Genomic DNA, 26,522 nt, shown 5'->3' with positions numbered 1-26,522 from the left:
CTGTCCTTTTTTATTTAAAAAAAAAAAAAAAACCTCAGAAAACTTAGAAAACTCTTCCTTCACCCTGGTGTATTAATACAGTGCAGAGCGAGGTAGCAGGTTAGTCTGAAGTCAGGCAGAAGGCAAGGTTAACACTGAGTAGTTCTGGCTATATATTTAAGAAAAATGAATTTGCACTGGAATAGAGGTAAAAAAAGAGACAGTAGGGTGGTCAGGGAAGTGGAGAATCTCTTTTAAAAGGAGTGATGGAATAATTGGACTGCAGAGTCTAGCAAAATGAAAGCTGAAACAGGATGTATCTATACTGTATTGAACAGAAGGCTGATGTGCCCCTTATAGACCCCGGTGGGCAATTTGGCTGGAGAGTTGCTTAATGAATGAGTTTTAGTGAGCTGTTGAGGGCCAAAAAGACAGTCCCACCCCTTGACATGTGCCCCGCGCCCTGGTTGCCATCTTGGAACTGGGAGTTGCACCACTAACCCCTGACCTTTTGCCACCATAAGTCCCCTTGCCCCCGTAAGTACTTCTTTTGGGTGGGGGGAGCTTACCATCTTGGAACCAGAAACAAACATAATACTAAAAATCAAATATCTTTAACATACTTTAATTTTATTTCAAAAAAGATTTTCATCCTGATTTACGTGTGTTTGCATAAAGTATATAGAGGTGATTGCATAATAACACAAATAAAGTCTTACTCTTGTATATTTTGTGTGTGTGTGTGTGGTATGGTTGGGGGGGTGTGCATGTATGGTGGGGTGCGTGTGGGGTTGAGGTGTGTGGCTGTGTGTGGGAAGATTGTATGCATCAGGAGGGGTGTGGCTTTGGGTATGTGTTGTGTGGGGACCTCCACACGTGCCCCCACCCATGGCATACAGCCCCCATCACCAGTGGCAGCACCATAGGGTGCTCATAGCCCAGGCAGGTACAGCCTGCCTCTTGCACAGGGGTGTAGGTGGCTCACATGCAGCTCCCAGGACTCCGCATCACCCAGGGGGAAGCCCCATGTGATGAAGCCAGTGATCTGGCCCTGCTCCCTGCTGCCACATGCAGTTCTTGAGACTCCTCCAGGCAGCAGGGAGTAGGGCTCGCCACCACTTCTAGGAGAATCCTGTGAACTGCACATGGTGGCAGGGAGCAGGGAAGGCAGCTGCCTCCATCACATGGGGCTTCCCCCTGGTGGCATGTGAATCCTGGGAACTGCATGTGAGCAGCAGGGAGTCCTGCACGATGGAACTGGGGCAACCTGGGCTTCACACTCCTGCCTTAGGCTTCATACTCCTGCCAGCCCCAGCTCTGCACTTTCTCCCAGCTGCAGCTTCCCTCCACCTGCTGCTGTTTCCCTACCTGCTGCCTGGAGCAAGCGCTGCAGCAGGGACACAAGGAGTAGCCGCTGGAGGCTGGGGAATCCAAGCAGGTCCCTCGCTGGCTACAGTAGTCTTGCTGGCCAGCTCTGGGGCCAGGACCCTACCGTGCACAAGGGTGGGAGTGAAATGTGAGGGCTGGGCATAGTACTGTTAATTGGTGGGTGCCTGTGGGTCAGATGAAATCTCCTGGTGGGCTGGATTTGGCCCACAGGCTATATTTTGCCCACAGCTGTTACAGATTAAGATATATGTAGAACATGAGCTTTTATGGGCTCTAGCTCACTTCTGACCACTTTGTTCCTAGGGGTTCGTTGTTTTGTATACCTCTTCCCAGCACTCTCCCTTCTCAGTTTTTTTATTTAGATCTCTCACTCCACTTCATATGCTGTTCTATGCTGTCCTTTCACAGCATCTGATAGTGAGAGAAGATTTCATGATCTCTTTATATATCTGATTTAGTTAGTCTGTAAGGTACCTGTGAGCATAGTACAGTGTAGATACATCCCATCTCAGCTTTCATTTTGCTGGACTCTGCAAGCCAAGTTATTCCATCACTCCTTTCAGTAGAGATGCTCTACTTCCCTGGCCATCTTTGTGCACCTATGACAGTGTTAATTTTTCTTAATTATAGCAAGAATGATAGTGTTCAGATAATGCCTCACAAGGGCTTTATACATGAATGATTCCCTGTATCTTCTGGTAGAAGGCATGGTAGAGGTGTGCTGTATGGACTGAGTAGGAGATGCATATGCTTTCACAGCATCTGTTGAAGTGAGCTTTGGCTTAAAAAAAAACAACTTAATGCATCTCTAATTCAGTTAGTCTGCAAGCTGTACCTCTTCCCTGCCTTCTCTCCGACTCCAGACTAACATGACTAACTATTTCCCTTTGCCTTCTGGTAATACCTCACCTTATTTGCCTTTTCCACAGCTTCATGACATTGGTAGTTCATAGTCCACTTACAGTAATGCTTAGGCCTTTCTTCTCCTGTTGCTTCCAGTTAATGAACCCACAATTTACAGCAGACATTCTTGTTCCATTGCGTGTGACCTCATTTAGTTAGTGTTAAATTTCATTTAATTCTTACTCCAGGTCTCGGTCTCATCCACTTTATCCTGTAAGATATTCTGAGTCATTTTATTGATGATGTCTCCTAAACTTGCATTCTCTCTTTCATTACATAATTAACTTCCCTCCTTAAGGTTTTTCCTTTCATTTAACCCAACTTTCTGTACCCAGGTTGTTAAAGAAAATTATTTACTATTTTAATTTTTTTTTCTTTTGGTCCTGAGACTTGAGAGGTCCACCAGTAGTCTTTGTCCACCTTGATAGTTCCCCTTTCATTAGAATGTTGGCTTCTTGCAGACATTAAAAAACAAAAAACCATGTATTACTGAAAGAAACAGTGTGTTACTTCAGCCCAGCTCTGCGGCGTCTGTGTAAACTGGACTACAGTGGAGTTTTTTGGCACTTTTAGCTAAAATGGATTCAATCAGCTATTAGATAAAAATGCTGAAAAAGCCCCACTAAAGTGCCCAATTTTTATAGACATCAGGTGAGCCGGGTGAAGTACTGCATTGCCTCTTCTAGGCTTGTGCAAGGCTTAGCGCAGGAATGCATGAGTTTAAAGTAATGTGCTGTTCTTTATTGTTGTTTTTTAATGTCTGCAAGCACCTTTTTTGTCTTTTCTTTAATCAGTTTCTTCTTTAAACCCACTCAGTGTTTGTTGGTACTAACCCCCATCTTCTCTGGTTCAGTAGTAGATTAGGTCTACCTTATTTGTTTTGGGTAGCCGATCTGTTAATGAAAGATATTGGATTACCTATCTGATACAGTCTAGCTTTGATAAGCCTGTATAGCATTTTGTCCCGTTTCCTATTTACCTTTGTCTCTAATTTTTATTCTCATCAAAATTAATCTAAAAACTTGAATACAGTTTAGGTTAAACCTTGTGGCTTATGTAGTTTTGAACTAAAACAGTTTATCCATATAGATATTATTTTTTATTTGTTATGATTTGTGTTACTGGCTTGTAAATATGAAATAGTCTAAAACTCTCTTTCAGCAAATGGTAACGACAACAAGAAATTCAAAGGAGACGATAAAATGGATGGGGCTCCTTCTCGTGTTCTTCATATCAGGAAATTGCCTGGTGAAGTGACAGAAACTGAAGTTATTGCTTTAGGCTTACCTTTTGGTAAAGTAACCAATATCCTGATGCTGAAAGGAAAAAATCAGGTACTGCCTGTATTTATGTCCATTACTAGTATAGCAATTTTTTTTTCAAATTTCAAAATATACTGTTAATCCTATGGAAACTAATTATAATGGTAACTCATTTTTTAGTCTGCACTGTTCTTAGCTCAGAGTCAATTCTAGTTCACTTCATATTTACATGCAGTGAGTTTGTTGACCTTTCTTTTAACTGAATATATGATCTCTTCCATCCCCCACAAATTCTCTGCTTTCAAGGTAATTATTTGGGCCAGCATCTTTAATGATGAAAGTTTAGACATATGGAAAATTTTACTTTGAAGATAGGGGATTTCTAGCTAAATACGGGCTTTTCTGGGGAGGCGGGGAGTAAAATTGGAGGTCTTACTAAAAATGGAAGTCTTTGTGAACGATGTGCTGCTTTTATAATGTCAAAAAGTAAATAGTCCATAAATAATACAAGACTTTTCTTAATTCTTACATTATAGGCTTTTTTGGAACTTGCAACAGAAGAAGCTGCTATCACTATGGTTAATTATTATTCTGCTGTGACACCTCATCTCCGTAACCAGCCCATTTATATCCAATACTCTAATCATAAAGAACTAAAGACTGATAATACACTAAACCAGGTATATATATATATTGTTATGGAGTATTACAGATGTGTACACTTGCTTACAAATATAGCATAGCCTACATTCGCAGCATGCATTTTGTATAATTGAATGTATTTTTGTATCAACTAAATTTTGCTGTAACTTTCGGTTGCAGTTCTATTTTATGATATTAGAAGGAACCAGGCATCATTTTGACTTCACATGTTGTAGTTATGTCAGTGTTGTTACTGTAATTCATTATTGCTTATAACTGTTACTAACTTAAAGCCATTCATGAAATAAACCTCGGTTTGAAAGTTAGGATTAAAACAAATTTTTTTGGTTTAAGTTGTCAGCGCAAGTCGAATTTCCTTAGCATCTATTACTAATGCAGATTCCTATTCCCAGTGTTATGAATCATAAAACTGATAGCATTAGTAACTTTAGTTTATTTGATCTCTTCTTCCTACAGTATAGTTCCTGGAGAAAAATGCATTACAGATCACTCCAGGGGAAAAATGTATTTAATAACTGAGAAATATATTATTTGATCTTGGATATGTGTAAAATCCATTTCAAAACAGTCGTAAGACTTTTTTAGTAGAACAGGAAACTCTTTTAAAAGTAACACTTGCCAGAGCAGTAAAGGTCTTCCTTGCATCTGAGGTTGCTGCCTCCCACAAAGAATGGGGAAAAGAAGGATTGACCCTTTGCAGCTCAGATGCTAATATCTCAGCATTCATTTCTTATATTCTTTTTTTGATCAGACTAGCATTGCCTGTCTGTTGTAAGAAACTACAGTTCCTGCTGTTCTCTTGTCCTATCCAGTATAATAGTGTGTTAATTACACACTACTTTATTACCTTTTAAGGACATTTTTCTGGAAACTTCCATGCTTGAGACTTTTTTTTGCTTTCTATTGAAATTAAGTTCATCTTTCATTTTTCTGCCTAGCATTGTGATCATGCTATATCTTTTGTTGTTCTGAGTATTCTGTCTATCAAGGATTATTTTAAAAATTTTAAATGCTAGCTATAAAAAAAAAAAAGGGGGGGGGAAGGTAGAAATGAAAAACAAAAAATCCACCAATACCAGTAATAGGTAGGGCTATATCCACCATCCATTTTATGCTTACTTTTAGTGTTGGCCTTTTTTTGGACCTGTCTCACTCTGATTAATAATATTCTGCTCTGATGTGATATCATTCTGGCAGTGCTCTTGCTACAGCAGGTCTGCCTCTTTCTTTTTGTCATTAAGGCAGTTCTTTTACAAGCTTGTTCTTAATTTTTTTATTTATAATAATGTTTTTGGTCACCTTGCAAGACTGATGCTTGTTGTGATAATATACTCAGCAAAAGACAGGTGGCTGTGATGGGTTTGGACATTCTTGTATTGGTAAGAAAAAGCGTATGAGTTTTTGATTGTTGATGAGCAAATTCCCTTCCGAGTTAAATTAATAGGGACACTAAGCCACTTAACCAAAAATGTAGGTAACGGTAGCGTTTGAAAGCGTTTGTGACTTTTTAAAAGTGTCCTTTCTTTACATAGAATTTTAAAAGAAAATAAGTTCTGTAAATTACTAGGAAAATTAAGGAAAACATAAATAGTTTAATTAAGGGGAGAGCAGAGGAAGCTGTAATTTGACAAGACCTTAAACAAGCGCATAAAATAAAAATTAGAGTAATTTTTTCAGCTTTTTATGGTAGTTTTTTAGCTACTGTTTTGTTAATTTCTTATACTGTTACTTTGCAAGATTGTTACTTTTACAGGTTGCCTTTTTAAAAGACTATTCTCACAGTAGATTTATTAGAGCTATTTCAACATTTTAATATTTTTGTGGATCTATTTTGTCTGGGAAAATGCATAAGCAGGACAGTTAAATAATGGTAAAGTTATGTTTTAAAATGGTCATTTTTACCTGGTGTGTTAAGAATAACAGTAATAATTGTTGAACTCCTGAATTGTCAACTTGTCATTTCTTTTTTTTAAACGTAGAATTAGGTTTAGTTATTGTGATACTTTTAAAATTGTAAAGAGAAATAGTCAAATACAGTAGAACATAATGAAACTTAAAAAGAAAAACATAATATTTCTCAAGTTAGATAAGCAGTTGACTTTTTTGTTTACCTGCTTAAACATTTTAAAAAACTTTCTATTTCTTCCCCAAGTACCTTTAAAAAGTAGGGCCACTTCTTTACAAATGTTAAAAATGTAAACTGAATTTATTCCTTGTTTAAAAACATCTGTTGTACAATTTTAAGCCTGACTTTATGCCTCCTTTGTCATGCAGTACTATTAGTCTTAGCTGAATTATGTGGGAGGAATAAACATCAGCTCAGAAGAGTCTTTTAAGGCTGTGATCTAGAAAGCAGGCCTTTCAAATTTTTACTCATGTGAGTAATTCTGGTGTCCTTGGTTGGGACCATTTGTGCCAATAAGTGCTGGGGACAATTTAATTTCAGTTTTTCTTGCAACATAAATTTTGGTACAGTATTATTGGTGTAAAAATTGGAAGAGGACTGAAATAATGAAGCAGGTCTACCAAATGCTTGAGTGGTTTTAGAATGGTGTATATTTTGTGCATTTTTTGAAAATAATTAGCACTATTCTCAAAATACTTCTGTCAGAATAGCATTAATTAGTGCTTGACCTGAAACAGTAGAACTTGTTTTCCCACAAAGTGTTTACCAGGTCTCCCCCCCCTCCCCCTTTACTTTACTTTTCTTATTCCTTAATTCATTTCAGAATGAGGAATATAATGCAAGTTGTGGGACCTGCGATGTGTAGTAGCTCTGATGATGATACCTTTATGTATGGTGATGATTATTGGTTATGATTCTTACTTGGCATGCACACGTTTGTTTCTTCTGTTGTATTGTTTTACCTCGTAAAGCTACTATAATAAAACGTATGAAATAAAATTCCTCTTTCTGCATTTTTAGAGAATCATCTAACCCTTCTAAAACTTGATCACTTTTTGCAATAGAAGTAGTTATGCAGATATATGCTCTTGTGTTGTTACCGATGTGGTTATCCTCTCAATTTGTAAACCTTTGTTGTTTGGGTTAATAAACTCTTGGGTTGCATGTAAGTAGTTTGCTTACCTGCAATCACTTCTTTCTATGTTTGGCCTTACTGTCTTAATTTTATTAAGACACAGATTAGACTGTTATGAGTAGAATCCATCATTTCCATTCTTATTTGGAAAATATTCCTTTTATTAGTGAGCTATTCATTCTAATATAGAGTTTGGCTAAAAATAGAAAGGAACTCTTAATTTATTGAATAGATTGCAGGAGGGTATGATTTTGATTTTGATTTTGGTCTGTCAACACACATTCAAAATCCAAAACAGCCCCACCTTTTTGGTTCCTTCTGGTAAACACCCCCCCCCCCCAAAACAAAAACAAAACAAAAAAACCCCCACATGCTTCCTTTTAGAAGGATTGTTGGCTTCATTTCTGGGGTTTGGTAAGGATTAATCAGTATATTTTTTTAGTATAATCTCTCCCCATGGTAGAGTACAGTTCCAGTTATACCACCCAAATTCTGCATTGCACAACATCTAGTTTTGATGGACTAAGTAGTAGTAGATTGCTGTGCCATTGAAGAAATCTTTATAATGTTCACTAAATTTTCATTGTATAGTGTTTGCATCTCTTGTGATGTTTTTAAGAGGTGAATGTTTATGATGCCAAAGGTAATTATGTATTTGTTGGCAGTAACAATATGGATACAGCTATTTTCCTGAAATATTTTTTTTTGTTATATGACATGTTTTTATTTTTATTTAGAGGGCTCAAGCTGTACTTCAGGCAGTGACAGCAGTACAGACAACAAATACTCCCATAAGCGGGACTACAGTTAGTGAGAGTGCAGTAACTCCAGCTCAGAGTCCCGTACTTAGAATAATAATTGACAACATGTACTACCCTGTAACCCTTGATGTTCTTCACCAAGTAAGCCAATTGGTTTTTTTTATCTTTTAACTTGCATTTATATGTTTTGTAATAGGTTTGTGTAAGCATAACCTTTTTATTGTTTTTGACAGATATTCTCTAAATTTGGTGCAGTGTTAAAGATAATTACATTCACAAAGAATAACCAGTTTCAAGCATTACTGCAATATGGTGATCCAGTGAATGCACAGCAAGCAAAATTAGTAAGTATGAGTTTGCTTTCCAGTAAATTACCTGTTACTTACCAATTTGACAGATGCTGGTATAACAAACTGCTAATCTTAGTAATGTACCAAACTCGTCCACCTTTTTTTTAATTTTTTCAAATAATAGCCTGTTTTGATATGAAGAAAAAAACCGATCCCAGCTACTGTATATGTGTGGTTTAGTCCCTAGAATAGTGGTTCTCAAGTAGTGTGCTGCAAGATCTGTTTAAGGGGACTGCAGCATGCCACACAGTGTCTGGGTATGCAGGTTCAGATGACTTGGGAGAATTCTCCCTGGTTTGTTTTTGTGAAGAAAAATTTTACCTGGAGACCCCTGAACAGACATTCAAATGCTGAGGCCCTGAAGAGTAGAGTTTGCACTGATGCTGCTGCTCAGCCAGAGGATCCCTGTGCACACATCTTGTTGTGATCTGCAGGCTCTTTCAGTCAGCCTGGAGGCAGTGTACAGGTCATCCAAGCAGTGCCCTGATTGGATAACCCAGACTGGTCACGGTTAGCCTCGCTCTCCCTGCAGCACAGCATGCAGCTTGTTAATGCAGCATGTTCTGCTTCCTGCTAGGCTGGAGCAGTAGAGTCCAGCCTGACCAACGCACTGTTTCGGGCAAGGTGGGAATTATTGGATACGGCAAAGCCCTGGGATGTTGGAGGACTGTGCTGTGGCTTCTCTTACAAGATGTGTATGGACATTCACTCTCCCAGGATAAACTCTTCCAGAGCCACCGTTTTTGCTTTGGGAGAAAAATCCTGAACACCTGTACACTTGTGGTTTCTATGCGGATTGTAGCAACTCTTCTCAGGAGAAAATGAATGTTTATACATGGCCAATATTGGCACTGTAAGGTGTGGAAGCCCCTATGTATGATTTTTTTTTTTTTCAAGTTGCTGCGTCTTTAAAAAAAAAAAAAGCAATGGAGATTTTTTTTCTGAAGCATAAGAGGCATGGGGGGGAAGTGCCAAATTATTTAGGGGACAGTGCAGTGTAAAGGCACCAAACTCCATAGTAAATCAGTTTAGAAATACAGCAGGGTTAAGTCATGGAAGGTTGTAAAGGTAAAGGTGAATAACTATTGCTTGAAAGTGGAAAGAGATTCCAGAGAAAAATGAAGAAAGAAGTCTATCATTATCAATATATGATCCTGTTGTTTTGAATGGACCCACTGGGAATAAGCTTGCATTTATCAAGATAGGAAATGATGAGGGCCTATTTGAGAATTTTAGCAATGGACTGAAATGGAAAGTTAGATTTTGGCAATTTTTAGGGAAAAATGGTAAGATTTTTTTAGCACTTGAGGTGGTAACCTTAATCTGTGGAAAGCTCAATCAAAGATAATGGAAAAGTTCTGGTATTAAGTGATTTGAAAGCAGGTAGTGTTATCCATGGATGAGAGGAAGGTGGATTTTGGAGGAAATGACCATATTTTCTCACATTCACACACTCCAGAATAAAATACACCTCTTTCTTTCCTTTCCTGTCCTGTCCCATCCCATCCTGTCATGCTCTGTTCTTTGAAAGGCAGAACGACAAAAAGAAAAGGATCTTTGCCTGTAGTAAGTAACTGAGTAAGCAGCAGTCAGGGACTAATCTCCTTAATGTTTTATTCCCTGAGTCATATGCAGATTTTATTTCTCCTTTTCCCCAGCAAGGCAGAAATTGCTCTTCTCTTACTAAGTTTCTCCAGTGTAACACGCACTACAATTTCCAACTGCTGTTTTTTGGAAAAAGGTGCATATTGTATGTGCAAAAATAATAGCACAGCTTTGGCCAGCCTCTGCTAAAGTTGACAAGTAGCATCTGTAAAAAGAGAAAATAAAAACCAGGCTATGTCCTTTGTATTAACAGTGAAGACTAATATGAAGTAGTAAGGTAGAGCTGAGAGCAGTCATCATAGAGAAGATAGTTGAAGAAGCCTTCAAATATGATTGCCTAGTTATTGGGTACAGAAGAGGAGATGACCAGACAGTTCCCTTCAGGATCCAGACTGAAAGCTGAAGAGTGGGTGACAGATCCTACAAAAAAATACCGAAGCAACATTTAGGAAAGTAGGAGGATAAGCAGGAAATGGGAGAAGTCACATAAAACAAAATACAAGTTTTTAAGAAGAGAATCATGGTCAGTCCTGTTTATGGTGTTCTGCAGTTGAGAAAATGTCAAACTTTAAAATTTCTAGTTATAGATGGGAAGGCTTAGTACCAAACTGATTTTTGGAAAAGCACCTTTCTGTATATTCCCCGCCCCCAGACGTCTGTATAGATTTACAATATAATTTTGAACACAGTTCTTTCCAATACATATTGTGGTGTCAGAGGTGAGGAGAAAGCAAGTATTACAATAAATTTTGTTTTAAAATGAAGCTGCCTGTCCATACATAAACTCCACACTTTAAATTTTAAGTAATTTTAATAACAAAGAAACTGGATTTTCTCTTTAAACGATTCATTATTACTATAACAATGAGTGTTTAACAACTCGAAGAGGAGTTGTTTGTGTTTAATTTTTTATTTCAGAATGGCTGTATATTTGTATAGACATCTTTATGTTGGTTGACACTTGTTTTGCATTTGACAAGTTCTCTCTGACAACAGTTTAGGTTTTGTTTTTGGTTTCTTTTAACAAAAATTTAAATTTACATTTTGGAGCAAACTGTCATAGCAAAGGGTGCCTTTGCTATTCAAAAATAATTTCAGGTAGGTGACACCTGAAAATGAAAACACTTGATTTTAATTCAGTTAGCAGCAGTAAAGCTGGATACTATAGACTCTAGTTCCAGTATGAGCTAAATATGTGAAAGGATTAAAATAACTTTCAAGTAACTTGCAACACTTAATTTTTAACATATTGGCATTTAATCTGATGTGATAACCAGTTAGTTATGATATGAAAAACAACCCTTCTTTTTAAAGCAGCATAACTTAGTATTGACAAAGGATAATGCAAATGTGAGTTAGTATATTGGACATAGAGTATATGTGAAACAAAGCTTCATAGGGTAATAGTAATGCTCTTTGTGCTCATGTTAGGTACCATATTTATTCAAATACAAGACAAAGTTTCTTTCTCCAATCAGCATGGGAAGAAAAAAGCCCCTCATCTTATTATCACATACAAGGAAACCTCATTAAATATAATGTATACTGGTAAACTGCTGCCAAAAGCAGCATTAGCTCAGCAATGGAAACCAACTATAAAGTTGATTAAATGCAGCCAGCACTGAGCTTAACTATAAAACACATGACCCAGGTGGGGCAAACATACTGATGGGAAACTTTTTCCCATTAAAAATAAAAAAAGGCAGGTATTCCCTCTGCCAGAAACTGGCACTGGGCCTGAAGTTACTCTGGGCCTGCAGGTACAGCAATACCAGGCTGAGACTGGGAGGCCAGAGCCCTCCCTGACATCCTCTTTGTGCCAGAGATGCTTGATCTTAGCCAAAAGGTCAAGATGCTGATGGAAACCTATCAAAAGGACAGATTAGTGTAACTCATCTGAATAAGACATGGTAGTGCCCATTGAGCACAGTCCCCTTCAGCACTGCCTCTTTCAAGTCATGGTGAGCCACCACAGTGCATATATTTTTACTTCGTCTTCATGCCCACAGTTGAGCTGCAGCTTTCTTTCTCATTTTCAATAATTCCTCTTTCTTCACCAGCCATAAATGCCTGGCAAACATCACAAAACAGTGCCCCAAACAGTTCACCTAGGATCCTTCTGTAGCCCCCTCTCTTAGCCTGGTCCATGTGATTAGTGTGGCCCCACCCTCCATGAAGTGAAGCTAGACCCATTTGCCTTGTGCCTTATCTGTACATACATTTTTGGAGCATTGTAGGACTCATGACAAGAACACCCAGTTCTGGTCATGAGTGGGGGTACTAGTTAACACATGGATCCTTTGTGGGGGTGTATCTGGAATATACACATGCACTGACCAGTGCTGAGCTATGGGATTGCCATGGCTTGAAATGCTGTTGATTCTGGTGGGACCTAGCCCAATGGATTATATGGTAAACCAGGGGCCTTTTGGCTTCAGACTAATATCATGCAAAGCTTGTATTATATTTAAGTAGGTACAAAATTGTGTTTATAGAGTACCTGAATTAAAACTTGTAGCTGTTTCAAAATAAGTAGCATGCATCAGTTCTGGATGACTAAATCTACAGGTATTATATGGAAATAAATACAGCTATGTTTAATTTTAAGGTCAGTGTTTTCAAATTTGGTCCTTGCTTCCATGTGCTCAGGGAGAGCCAGGTTTGATAGTAAGGAGGGGAGAAAGGATGAACATTTTCGGGGAGGTGGAGGACAAGGGGGCTACCTGGCCCCCCCTTCTCCAGATTTATTTTTTTTGCTGTAGCATTGGGAGGGGGACAAATTCAAGGCATGCTCCAATAATTAGATTCTTTAGCTGGAAAATTATAACAAATTTAAAAAATTTCCATATATAGAATTTAATTATTTGGGCGTCGTCTTATAATCAGGGTTGTCATCTAGTCAAGTAAATATCGTAATACAGGCAGTCCTCGGACTTGCAACATAATTTGTTCCTGAAAACTGCATCATAATTTTAAGTGTAACAGAACCATATCCCATCAGAAACAACGTTATACATGGGAATTGGTTCCTAAATCAAGGCCCAGTACCCTATTTTCACCAAAAATAACCCATAATTTTGTACTCGGTCAATTATAGAATAATAATATAGCTATATTAATGTATTTATATTGTAAATAGCAATCATATTGACTTGGAAGGACTTATTTGAGGTGACTTTACTGGACTTTTTAAAGGGCTCTTGGTTGGACTTTTTGAAGGACTCTTGGCTGGAGTCTTTTCAGGAGTCTTGGCTGAAGGTTTTTCTGGAGGCTTGTCTGCTTTCTTAAAGAAAGTGTCCAAGGAAGTGTGAACAGATGTTCTCCAGGGAGGTGGGTGACACACTGAACTTGTTCACTGACATGGCGTCACATCAGTTCGAGCGTTGTAAAGTCGAAACTGATGTCAGAAAGGTGAAACGGTGTCAATTTATAAATGTAAGTGCAAAACATTGTAACTCAAAACATTGTAAGTCGAGGACTGCCTGTATAGGATGACCTTCCCTTTTGTTTAACTCTGCAACTTTAAAAGGAGAATATTTAAAACTGAAGGTGTTTAAAGTTGTCTGAATATTTAATACATGCAAAGTGATGAATGGCATCAACGTAGAGACCATACAAGACCATCATGTTAGAAGGAAAGATGTCCTTTCCCCTTCAGAACTAATGAAAAATATCTACCATTTTCAGGGTTGTTACTGGATTGAAAAATGCATTAAAAAACGCAACAAAACAGAATCCTTATCTGAATAATATAGACCCTACCAGCTGAATAGGACATTAACTGGAAAGGAGATGACAGATGAGAAGAAATAACTTGCTCCCCTTTCGAATACATTTAGAGTATGTTAGAAGCAAGAAGACTGTGACTAGTCCTTCAGTGGGTTGCATGGGGTTCTGAATTAAAAAGCATGATGAAATAATAAAGACATTTTTTAATGGATTTTCCATCAGTTTTTACTGCAGAAGATCATGGAGAAATTAAAATTTCACAGGAAATCAGAATGTGGTCTTAATAGAGATTGAAGACTTATTGAGGAAGTAAAAGCAATTTGAAAAACTCAAGTGATGTAAGTACCAAGAAGAGATGATATTCATTTCAGGGTTCTGAGAAAATACGAATGTGTGCTCTGAAGCCCTATGGAACTTCTTGCTTATTTGGATAACCAAAGCAGCAAAAAATGCAATTCTCCACCAGTTGTTTTCCAGGAAACTGCCATTTCGTGTAGCATAAGCTTATGGCCATGTTCATCCATGTTTTCATCACTACCTCCAGGTGGAATAATAATGACTGATTGTATCTTCAACTGAATTTGAAGACAGCACAATCCCCAGAGGCAGAATGCCTATTTCTGGGGTAGGCAAAAATATATTAAGAACATGCAACAATGCTGGTCTGTAAACATCAAGGCTCTTCTAAAGTAAAGCAGATGGACCCCGCAGATGCCTAAATGATGACTGTTGAAGTACTCCTGTGTACAGAGTGTCTGAACTCAATAGTAGAGAAACAGGACTACTAATACTGTGTACTAACATTAAAGCTAGTATTAGTAATATGTCTCTTAAAGACAGTAGATATAGTTTATTTGGACATACTGGGAGTGTAGATGTCCTTTTTGCTGGATGATTGGTTAATTCAAGGATATTGTCATATTATCATCTTTAAAAAGTAATATTTGCCAGGCCTTTGGTGCAGAAAACTTTATCTACACCCTAACTTACAGTTTATACCTTCAAAACAATTGGTATGCATTAGAGCTTTGTTTGACACAGCTCAGCTCTGCCTTCCTGACCTGGTGTAGCATAAAAACATCATAAATCTAGCAGAGACATTTTATCATAGCTGGTCACTTGAATGTTAGGTCTGATACTCTGCATTCAGAGCACCTCTGATGTATAGGTCTGGGTATCCTTGATGAATCCTCACTTTATACTAGAAGTAATTCCAGTTTCCACAGGAATTTTCCCTTTGCATTTGTGTACCAATTTCAGGACAATTTTTTTGATGATGGTAATACATAGACCTTCCAGGACTGGATTTGCAAATTCAGGATATTAAACGAAAAGTACAACATGCAGGAAGGAAACACCCCTGTAATCTATGTAACCTCATCAAGAAAAATTGTGCCCAAAGTTTGGAGAGAGAGTCTTTATACAGACATTTTCAGTTGATCTTTCCTTTATATGGGCATGATGGCTTATCTGCCTCAGAGGAAAGCTCTGGATTGCCACTCCTATGTCAAGAAGCCCAGCAAATGCAGAAGACGACTTTGTCCTGGATGTGTTGTATTCTTAGAGAATATGATCTGCAAGTTCGTCCCTGAGAAGGCTTATTCTGCTCATGATACTGGCATTGTCTTTATATGCTCTGTACTTGTCTGCTAGTACCTCTGATATCAAAGTTACTGACCATCCTCAGAGGAGATAAGATTTCATAGCTTTTGATGGAGCCTTATGTTGCCCAGAGGAGATGTAGTTCTTATGTCTGCAGGTGGCCTTTTAAATTGAAAGTCTGTCAACTGGGCATCTTGATCCTGGGTTAAAACAGAGCTCCCTTTCTGACATTGACTCCTAGCAAGAGAGAGAGCTTCTGAGGTCTTGAGAACATATATCAACACATATTCTTTTTTAGGTGGATCATACTAGAAGGACTTAAAATTTTAAGTTAAAAATGTAGATGGAAGCTCACGGATCCCTCTAAACGCCCTCTGGAAAAGTGCCTGCCTAGGGTTGCCTTTTTAGATTATAGACCAGCTGCATTTCTGTTAATTTGCTGACTACTTGTGACTATTATAAGCTGGTTGAACATGAATCAGTATTTGCAGTGTAATCCTTAGTTTCATATGTGGCTTGACAAATTTGAAAACATCGCGTATTTGGTTACTTGCTATTGTTCTTTGGACTAAACTAATGATAGCTCCTTTTGATCACTTTATATTTGTGAGCTCAGCTTTTTAATGTGGGATATAGCTTTCTTGATGGCAGTGACATCAGCTTGGAATATGAGTAAGATTTTGGCTATGAAGACAGGATCCACCTTACTCCAAATTTTACAGCAAGAACATTTTTTCTGAAGCTGGTGATTAAATTCTCCCATGTTAAACCATTCATCCCTTAGCACTTGTTTGTGTTTGCATACTTGTGTAAATGAGATCTTTCTCCTCAAGCCCAACATTAGAAAGTACTTGATAGTTGACTTTGAGATGAAAATTCTAGTTGCTTCAAGTACCATATACCATCAGTAAAATGCCTACCAGACTTATGCTCTCTATCATTATGACTTCTTCAGCTCACAGTTCTGTCCTTTTTCAGTGTGTACTGTGCAAGGCAGGATAGGTTCTGAAGTCAGCCTGAGTCTGTTTCAGTTTGTGTGCAAAACAACTACATGGCACAAACGACTGTATTCAACATTGTAATTTATAATCAATTTCAAGAACAAGAATTCCTCTTGGATTAATTAGTTCTGTTGAGCCAAAGCCAAATATCTTCTCTCACTTCTCTTAAGACCTGTCTGCCTGTCCATCTGACCATCCTCAACCCACAAACTGGATTTTCCAAATATCACCCAAAACCAGAAAAATCTAGTTCCCCTCCACCCCCCAACCACAGCCTCCCTGCCCAGCCCACTACAGAAGTGAAGCCTCCCACCCATCCATATAATGTCTACAAACTGCCACTCACATCCAGATACAAGAAACCTACATCTACTCCCCTCCCCATTAGTGTAGTCTGTAGGCCACTTTAGCTGGCCAGTATTTGAAAGTTGTATTTGTATTGGTCATTTGTCTGTTTTATGTTTAAAATATGTTGTAGTATTACTTCTTTTGGATCATTCTCTTGTGAAAACTTTTTGAAGAAAATACCTTCTGAAAAGGGACGAATATCCAAAATACTATGTAAATAAAATCATTCTTAATCTTCACATTCCATAAATGGGTTAATAGTTTATATGGTTCACTTTTTTATAACTGAATAATTTGGAAAACATTTTTTCTCCCTGTACAATAAAAGAATTGATTAAAGGATTCCAAGATCTGAGATAAGGATAGTTTGTGTATAATTAGTCAGGTAGCTTAAGCCCTCTGTAACCTACTGTAGTTCCTCAAGGACTGAATGATTTGAAGTGTATGGAAATCTGCCCTGTCTTGTCCTGTGGTAGAAAACAAGAGAACTCAGAATTAAGCCATAGCACAAAACAGAACATTTTCAGTAAGCAATTTTTTCTTCTTAATGTCCACTCTGCTTGCTTGAAATACCAAAATTCTATGTTGGAGTTGTTGGGTTGTTTCTTTTTTTTTAAAGCACAAACTTACTTAATTTAAAATATCAACATACATTCCTTCAAGTAGTTAAAATATAATATTTCCATGAATTTCATCAAAATTAAGTGCAATAAAAATGTAATGTTTTCAAAGACACAAGCAACTATTAGTTATCCTGAATCATCTGACAGTTTTTGATGCACTATCTGTATATGTGACATTCACATTTGTAAGTAAAGGTACTTTATTTTTTAATAAAACGTCAAGCATATTCAATATTGTTAATATAAGCAGAAATTACATTTCTGATATTCTGTTCCCTTACCCCCACAAAATAATACTTTAAACTCGGGGTGCACCAATACATCTGTTTCATCTCAGATAAGTACCAATATGAGGAAAATTGAGAGTATTGGCAGTCAGTTTTTTTTTGTCTGATGTGGCCAATAATGTGGTTGGTAAATACTGCATGCATGCACGCAGCCAGGAGCACAGCTTGGCAATGTGAAGAGCAGCTGGCTCTGGCTGGTAAGTGTGGGGGAAGGGGCGAGGGTAGGGGTGTGGCAGGGGCAGATCGAGCCCCTGCGGTGAGGGAGGGAATGGAAGTAGGGTGGGGCAGTCGCTACCCAGCTCTAGGGCTGGGCATGGGACAGAATTGCGGCTCATCCGGCGGGGGAGGGGTTGGGGGAGGGGTGTTTCCCACCCTTCACACATCCTGGGAGGACACAGGGTGTATGCTGCTGGATATGTGCGTGGGGTGGGGCAGGCTGCCACTGTGGGCTAGGGCTGGGACTGTGCCAGGTTCTTGCCGGTGGGGGCTGAACTAGGCTATTTCGGGTGGCAGCCCTGGGAAGGGGAGTGGGGCTAGGGGACAGCTGCAGACACCCCAGAATTTGCTGTGGACCTCCCCAACTCCTCCCAGCGCCACCACTGCCTGCCCTGAGAGCACCCCAACCGCTGCCAGGAAGAACCCAGTGCAGCCTTGGCCCCAGCCTGCAGTAGCAGCCTGCCTCATCCCACATGCATAGCCAGGGGTGCATGCATCGGTGGGAGCCTCCCCTCCCCCCGTGCTCCCCACATGAGCTGTTGCTCCATCCTGTGCCCCACTCCACCCCTCCCCAGCTGGGCAGCACCTGCCCCTGCCTCAACCCGAGCCCCTCTCCCTCCTTCACTGCGGCAGCCTCGATCTGCACCCCCCCCATGCTCCTTCCCCACCCCCTCCCAACAGACTTGCCAGCAGGATGCTGCTCTCCAAGCTACAGGGCTTCATATCAGTTTGGTATCGGCTGATATGGCTTCTTATAGATCAGCTATTGGTATCAGCCCCAGAAATTTCTATTGGTGCATCCCTACTTTAAACAATTAAAGATCTCCACATATGATTGTTCATTTAGCTGTTGAAGCTCTACATTTGATCGTCTTGTTACTGCAAAGAACAGCAAAATAACGTTTTGTAGTGTCAGGGCCATAGATGGATTTGTTTTTAAATTGGCATAACCTTAGTTTATGTGATATCTTACAAACCTCCAAAAATGCCTGATTATCCAAGGTTCTTAACAGCTTCTAATTTTTTTTTAGGAGCCCTGTGATTTTTAAGTTTGACTAGTGTTCATTCAAAAGTACCTAGAATATTAATTGTGGAAAATATACAAATTCACAAGAAATGGTCACTAAAATGAACATACCAACTGTTTTTCTTTTAACCATCTATGTGGGTCATCTTTCAAGGTTGAACAAAAATCATGGTAGTAAAACAATGTCCTTTTGCTGATTTGCTTTTAAGAGGTTGTGGTACAGCTACTCCTCCCTTAACATCATAGTTACGTTCTTGAAAAATATGACTTTAAGCAAAACAATGTTAACAAAGTTGATCAAATTGCATCATAGTAGTTACCTACTAGCAGGCAGCAACCAAACAATGTTATAACCGAATATTGTGCAACTTTAAAACAATTTGTTCTCTAATAGATCAGCGACATAATAAAACAGCATTAACCAGGACGACCTTAAGTGAGGAGTACCTGTATTTTAGGAATATATTTTGCTTATTATTTTAATGTCTTCTGTTTGCATGTGTCACTTATTTTAATGTCTTTCTAAAAGTACACTGCATTGCGATTTTAACTTTTAACATTGTTTTTGTGTTCAAGCTGAAATAATACCAAGTAATCTTTAATGAATCTGACAAGCTAGCTCTCAAGTATCACTACATTAATATGTCTGTTGGTGGCAGTCTCTAGGGATTTGGGTATATAAACTTTTTCTGAGTAATAGAAATTTAAATATAAAGCTTCCTGTAATTACTTTTGCATTTTCCTCTCCCTCTTCTTTTTGGTTTTAAACTAACAAGTGGATACGTGTGCTAATTTTTACCAAATTTCAAAATTTGTGCGACTATATTAAAAATATATATCATAATTTTTTTCTCTTTTTTTTTCTCTCTCTCTCTCTCTCTTTCAGGCATTAGATGGCCAAAATATTTATAATGCCTGCTGTACTCTACGGATTGATTTTTCCAAACTGGTGAATTTAAATGTAAAGTACAACAATGATAAAAGTAGGGACTATACTCGACCCGATCTTCCGTCTGGTGATGGGCAGCCAGCGTTGGACCCAGCTATTGCTGCAGCATTTGCCAAAGAGACCTCACTTTTAGGTATGAGTTTTAATCTTCAGCCCCCCACCCTTGATTCCAGTTCACCTAATGCAAACAGTTAAAAGTACTTGATAACTACAATGATCAATATTATGGTAGAGCCTGAGATCCTCCATTAGAGGTTTTCACTGGTGTTCACAAAAACAGGTTCTGTCCCTCATCACTTACTCTTTCAATAGATGTGATAGATAGTAATGGGACAGATGTTGGGTAGATGTAAAATATCCAACAGTTGTCTGTGTACATTTTTAATTTCCTGTAATCATCCAGTTAGGAGGCTTGCATGAGTTTATGGGAACAGAATTGGAGTCCTTATCTCTATTGTTATCTGGTCATAAAAATACTTCCTGGTTTTCATAGTTTTCAATGTCAGATTTTCTTCACAGATTATTCGTTTGAGATCAGAGGTATAATTTCTGTAAAGATGCAGTGAAAAAATACATCTTTAAACTTCTATGTTTCTGTAAGGATCATTTTGTTTTTTCCCTTGTATACATTGGAACTCTTAACATCCAGTGCTCTGGTATGTGAGCTTAGGAGCTGACAAGGTATTAGAAACCATCAGAAGAAGCAACTGAGATGCCCGGAGCAGTGTATAGATATTGCTACACTGTCAGATAAGTACACTGTCATAACCTCTTACAGTCTTGGGTTACTGACCGAGACAATTCATTCAGTACAGTGTACTTATGATTTGAGAGAATTATTGAATATTCTATCTTTACATTCTTTTTAAATTTATCAACACTGAACTTCACTGACTGCATTACATTTTTTCATAGTTGTGTTGTTTTGAAGGATGTCTTGAGTGTTGTGTGGTTTTGGCTTGTTTTGATCAACAGAGTTCAGATTTGGTCTAGATAATTTCACAAGACCCAGTGAATCATGGTACATTCCTTATTTTGCCTTCTTGTTGCCTGCTTTCTTTATAACGGGGGGTGGCAGTATATGGTCATGTGGGCCAGATCCATCCCATCCCATGGAGCCATTCGGTCTGGCTCATGGATGTGGGGCGTTGGCAGTATTCAGTGGCAGGGGCTTCTCTCATGCTATGGTGAGGAGATGCGGCAGTGGCTAGGTCTGACCTGAGCTCTGTCATCCTGACTTTTAGTTAGAAAGGTTGCTGACCAGAGCTCTAGAAAGAGCATATGAAGAAAGAGTTGCCGTTCATGAAAAGTGCTTTATCAGTTAGTGAATAGGTTGTTTGCCTGTTTGGGGTTTTTTGTGGTGTTTCCCTTGTAGTGGTTAGTTATAGGCATGGTCTGGTAACTGATCGGAGTTGTAAGTGGAAGCTGTTTTTTATCTTTTGTCAGAAGGTGTATTTACATGGCACGTGATACAGAGACACTGAGCTAGCTTTCACCTGGAAGCCAGTGGTAATGGGGATCGTGGACAGGGTGGCTGATGGGTAATTAAGGTGGAGAGCAAGCAACCAAGTGAGTGTCAGCTTGTCTCCACATGATGGAATTTTATTTTTTCAAGTTCCTTTTCAAATAAAAACGTAAGTAATTGCATATGAACCTCCCCCCCCATACAAAAAAACCATTGTTAATATCACAAAATCACATTTTCAGAAGTTGAGACATCAACAGGGTTTTTCTCGATGCACATAAAGTGGCTTAATTAAAGAATGCATTGTAATACACTTCTTCATGACTAGGGATATACTCAATTTTACAATTTCACAATTTTCACAGAAACCACCAAAAAAAGGTGGCTTCCACAATCACTGCAAAAACTCACTCCCCACAATTTTGCATGGAATCAGCAAGAAAAAAAAATACTAGAAATAAAATGTTGGCTCTCCAGTCAGTGGGAGCCAGCCAACAGCCGCTGGGCCAGGCCTTGCAACTTGCAGAGTGGTGGAAGGGGGAAGCCGCCAGAGGAACAGCCAGGATGGTTGCAACAATCAATGGTGAGGAGCGGGGCTACGTAAAGGGCAGCCCTCTCTGCCGATCAGAGGCAAGGGGTGGGGGAGCTTCTGGGGGCCCTTAGCCAAGCAGGGGGGAGGAGGGGAATTACTATGAAAATGGTGCCAGGCACTATAAGCATCCTGCAGTTCTTCTTTCACTTCCACATGCTTTAAGTATATCCCTGTTCATGACACAATTGCACATTATTTTTTCCATTGGACCTCTGCCTCCTTAAGAGCACAGGATGGACCTACTCTAGTGTTAAATCAAGGTTATGCAGTAAAAGCTGTTCTTGTAGAATTCCTGTTTCATTTGTTATTGAAGTTGGGTATTTAGTGGATGAGGCACAGGAATGCAGGAAGGAAAAGAATTTGGCTAAGGCAATTGAATGCTGTTCAATTCCCATCGGTGTTTCAGAGTTCCAATGTGATGCAGTTTGTAGTATTTAAATACTTAACTTGAGACTTGTTGTCCAGTTTATAGAAGTCCTGATCATTTGCAGTGCCATTGAAGTCTAAAGGAGTTGTGCTTGGCCTGTACATACTGCTAGAAAATGCTGGGGTCCCTGAAAAATTAAATTCTTACGTCTAAAATTGGCATCCAAATTTGTGTATACTTTAATTTCCAATATGTAAAATTGAATTTATAAAACCTCTCAGTTGAAAGCGAATGGGGAAAATAAGTCAGATGGTGAAGAACATGAATGAGGTAGTGGTAAGTACCTTAAAGAAGTCCTTCAGGAAATTAATAATTTTGTTGTAAGACCAAGATTTGCAATGTGCTCACACATGGAGCAAAAGAGGAAAAAATATTGCAAGTATTTATTAATGTATGTCCCATCCATTCCATGCATTGAACGAAGAAGGGATCCTGTAGAAAACTAGTAGGTGCTAAACTGCTAAAGGCTGTGTCATCATTTGACCACCTGCATTCTCGCGTTTCTTAACTTTGGAGAATTTTAGTGGGTAAAGTAATGTTAAAGGCTGAAAAGTGTGTGTGGGGGGATATGTATGTAATTGTTTTGACTGTCAGTTTTGTTGTCCATTCACCCGGCATAAATAGAAACCCACAGTGAGGAAAATTTGATGATACCAGTGCATTGCTTTTGGTATGTACTAATTGTGGGTATTAGAATCATGGTAGATTTGGCAAAAGCACCTAAGTGCTGTTGGATCCTAAAGCACGTGGAAAGTCACTGAAGTTAGGCTCCTCAGTCACCTAACTGCTTTTGACATTTTTTTCTACAGTGATTAAACTGTAGCACTCTTATGAATTATTACTTCTAGAACAACAGCTATCTTGTCTTAACATTAGCTGGGCTTTATGTTCAGCAGAGCAGTGTGTGAAGTTTTAAAGAAGGCGGCAGTTTGCCAGTTGAACTTTGTATTAACATGGACTGTTTTTAGCTTTTTGTATTGCATAAAGCACTTGTTCCAAGTGCTTGAAAACTCTGCTTGGATTACAATTGGAAAGCTTTACCAAAGTTGAAATGGCCTAACACCATCGATTTTTATGTAGCTTTCCTCCTCCTATTTTTACTTTTTTAAGGAGGGTGTGGGAGCTTACTGCATTAGGATACTAGGATATACTTTTACATATGAATTGAATGTTAACTAGCCCACTGTCAATCTGAATTTGTGGGCAGACGTCTTCAGGGCATGGCGTTCCAGAGCAGAAAACTGAATTGGCATGATGTTGGTCATTTTCATAGAGGTTATTCAGAATTCTCAGAGCACCAATGAAGTGACGAATCATGTCATATCTGTTTCTGGGTGATGAATTTTAGTCTTTAAATGTCTGACGGTTTTCAGACCTTGCTAATTGACCATAACTTCTGCTAAGAGAGAAATCATGTTACACAGGATAAAGATTGCTATTTAATGATAAAACAATTTTAAACAAGTCCCATTTTTTTCCAATCTGCTTGAATTGGGAAAAGGTTACCAAGCATGAGCGATCTGTATATTTACCTTACCGTCCAAATCCAAGAAAATGAGGGTGGGAAAGATAATCTATTCCACGGTGGCAAACTCATCTGGCCCAAGGCCAGATAAAGGGTACAGAGCTGGCTTGCTATGCACAGGGCTGGTCCAGGTATTCATGCTGCATATGGTGCATATGCCAAACTGATCCTGTGCACTGGATCCAGCATGCACAGCTGGTCTGTGGCCTGATTTGGACCAGCTCTGGATCTATGATCAAGGTTCCCTCTAAGGTGTGCACGTGCGTGACGACGAACAACTAAAAGTGCATCAGGGCTGGGGAGTTGAGCACTTCCCCAGAGCCCGCGCCAGCCACTCATCCCAACCTCCATCCTTGCCTTGCCTCACCTTGGGGAGGAGCTGCTGCCTGTCCCGAGTGAGGCTTCGTCGGCTCCAGGACACTGCTCCACTCCCCATCATTGCCTCTGGGGGGCGTGTCCCACATGGCCTCCACCAGCTCTGGGGTAGTGCTTCACTCCCTGGCCCTGATGTGGGGGAGCGGAGCACTTCCCCAGAGCTGGCGGAGCCTACGGTAGGCTCTGGCTCCAGTCTCTGGCTCCCAGCTCCAGACCCCGGCTCCCAGCTCTAGCCTCCGGTCCAGCCCTCAGCCCTCAGCCACCTTCATAAGTGTCTCGCACTGGACCAAGGCAGCGCTCCTTAGAGGGAACATTGTCAATGAGGAACCTGTCCCAGACCTGTCCCCATGTGTTGTTGTGGAGCTCGCACTATATATGCTCTGCACACAGGCATGCGGGCCCAGGGGCAGTGCATGCTGTATGCACTGGACTGGTTTGTGACCCATAGGCAGTGCTGTAGACCAGGTGATAGACCTCTGTGGGCAGTGTCTTTGAGACCCCTGATTGACTCTGTTCCCCTCCCTCAAGGTATCATCAGCATAAACCATTCCTGGCAGATCTTTATCTTAAAAATCCACTCTTAAAAAACCTTAATGAGGAAGAGCCCACAAACTCTAGATAATATCCATCCCACTGCTGAAATATTTCTACAGTGAAAAAGTTTTACCGCTAATTTTAACTTAAATCTCCTTAGCGATCAAAGCGTATTAATTCACACCCTATCCCGAATGGATGCAAAGAGTAGTTTATAGGTTTTTTTTTCTCAGCAACCTTTTATATATTTGAAGATTGTTATATGTTCCCTCAAGATTAAACAAGTCTTTTAAGATTCTTTCAGTCATTTCTTCCAAGTCATTTTCTAAGCTGTTCAACATTTCTTTTGCTTTCCTGTGGACTCTCAAAGTGGTTCCATCTTTCTCGAAATGCAGTCCCCAAAACTGAGGATTATAAAATACACTTTTTCATGAATTGTGATTTGACATGACATCTTATTTCACCTAGAATGTTACCATATCTACTAGAATAGAAGATGACCCCCCAATAACTGGAATCTTTATATGGAATCTTTAAAATTGTATTATACTTGTCTATAATAGAGTCTAATTATTGCGGGTTTGCCTTGAATTTGTTCCTCTCCCACTACTACAAGAGGGAAAATAAATCTAGGGTGTCAGGTAGTCTCTTTTCTCTCTGCTTCTCCCCAACATTTTCCCCTAGGAGCATCTTCCCCCTGTCCTTACTGTCAGACTTTGCTCTCTTGAGTACAGATAAGTGAAAAGCAAATTTGAAAAGAAATTAACCTTGAAATTAAACGTGGCTGTAGCAGTCTGCAAATAGTACCCATACACTTAGTTCATTCAGAATTGATGCATGCTATCTTTTTTGAAATTGCTGCAAGTTTTAGCACAGGTACTCCATAAACAGGCTTTTGAGCAGAACTTTGGCACCTCCTTATGTGTAGTACAAAGTGAAAGTCCTGTGATTTACCATATAGTTCATTGGGCTCACCCTTGCCAGAGCCAACAACATTTCAAGCCATGGTGACCCCATATCTTAGCACTGCTCAGTCTGTGTGTGTATTTGGTATATACCTTTCCCTCCCCACAAACAATCCATGTCCTAATTAGCATCCACTCAGTGACTAAAACCAGGTGCTCTTGTCACAAGTCCTGGGATGCTCCAAAAATGTATATACAAATGAGGTTCTCAGCAACCTGGTCCAGTTTTCACCTCATGGTGGCTGGGGCCACACTAGTCATATATGCTAGGCCAACAGAGGGGTTCTGGATGAACTGTTTAGGGACCCTGTTTCATGGTTGTTATGGTTGGCGAAGAAACAAATAGCTGAAAGTTGGAAAGAAAGACATAGCTTAGTTTTGGGAGTGAAGAAGAAATAAAAATGTATGCAATGTAGTGACTCACCATGACTTGAAAAATTCACCAGTGAGGAGGAATGCACTCAACAGGCATTACTATATATCTTATTCATATAGGCTGCACTAACTTATCCTTGTGGTACGTTCCCAGTAACATCTTGGCCTTTTTGGCATCAAGGGGAAAGTGTCACAGCTAGCTGTAGCCCTCCTGGTACCAGCCTGGTACTGCAGTACATTCAGGCCCTGATGCCAGTTCCCTGCGGAGGAGACACCCACCTGTTGTTTTTTTAAATTTTGTATTGTTTGGGGATTTTTAAGAGCCAAACAAAAAAGGGTTACCATCACCATGTTTTCCCCATATGGACATATTTAATAGTCATGCTCAGTGATGGCTGCATTTAATCATAGTTGGTCTTCATTGCTAAGCACATTCTGCTTTTGGCAGCAGTGTAATGACAGACACTATAGATTTCATAGACATCAGGGCTGGAAGGGACCTCGGGAGATCATCGAGTCCAGCCCCCTG

The 26,522-nt window shown here is 39.4% G+C and overlaps 1 protein-coding gene and 1 long non-coding RNA gene across 7 annotated transcripts in view; one reads left to right on the top strand and one right to left on the bottom strand.

Moving 5' to 3' along the window:
* The window catches only part of PTBP2 (polypyrimidine tract binding protein 2), a 106,743-nt gene that overhangs the window by 62,365 nt on the left and 17,856 nt on the right, over positions 1-26,522 (top strand). For all 6 annotated transcript variants that reach the window (XM_019531054.1, XM_019531051.1, XM_019531049.1 and 3 more), the window contains 5 exons: positions 3,433-3,605; positions 4,070-4,213; positions 7,975-8,139; positions 8,232-8,342; positions 19,673-19,868. In XM_019531054.1, coding sequence (XP_019386599.1) covers positions 3,474-3,605; positions 4,070-4,213; positions 7,975-8,139; positions 8,232-8,342; positions 19,673-19,868 — 748 coding nt within the window. In that variant the 5' untranslated portion in view covers positions 3,433-3,473. The remainder of the gene's footprint in view (positions 1-3,432; positions 3,606-4,069; positions 4,214-7,974; positions 8,140-8,231; positions 8,343-19,672; positions 19,869-26,522) is intronic.
* The window catches only part of LOC109307263, a 19,682-nt gene continuing 13,127 nt past the window's right edge, over positions 19,968-26,522 (bottom strand). Inside the window, exon 3 of the long non-coding RNA XR_002100217.1 lies at positions 19,968-19,978. This is a non-coding gene — a long non-coding RNA (uncharacterized LOC109307263). The remainder of the gene's footprint in view (positions 19,979-26,522) is intronic.

The sequence above is a fragment of the Crocodylus porosus genome, unplaced genomic scaffold, assembly GCF_001723895.1.
Source record: "Crocodylus porosus isolate Cpor-Errol unplaced genomic scaffold, CroPor_comp1, whole genome shotgun sequence".
Taxonomy (NCBI): domain Eukaryota; kingdom Metazoa; phylum Chordata; order Crocodylia; family Crocodylidae; genus Crocodylus; species Crocodylus porosus.
Note: the sequence above shows the minus strand (reverse complement) of the source record. Positions and strands in the feature narration are given on the sequence as shown.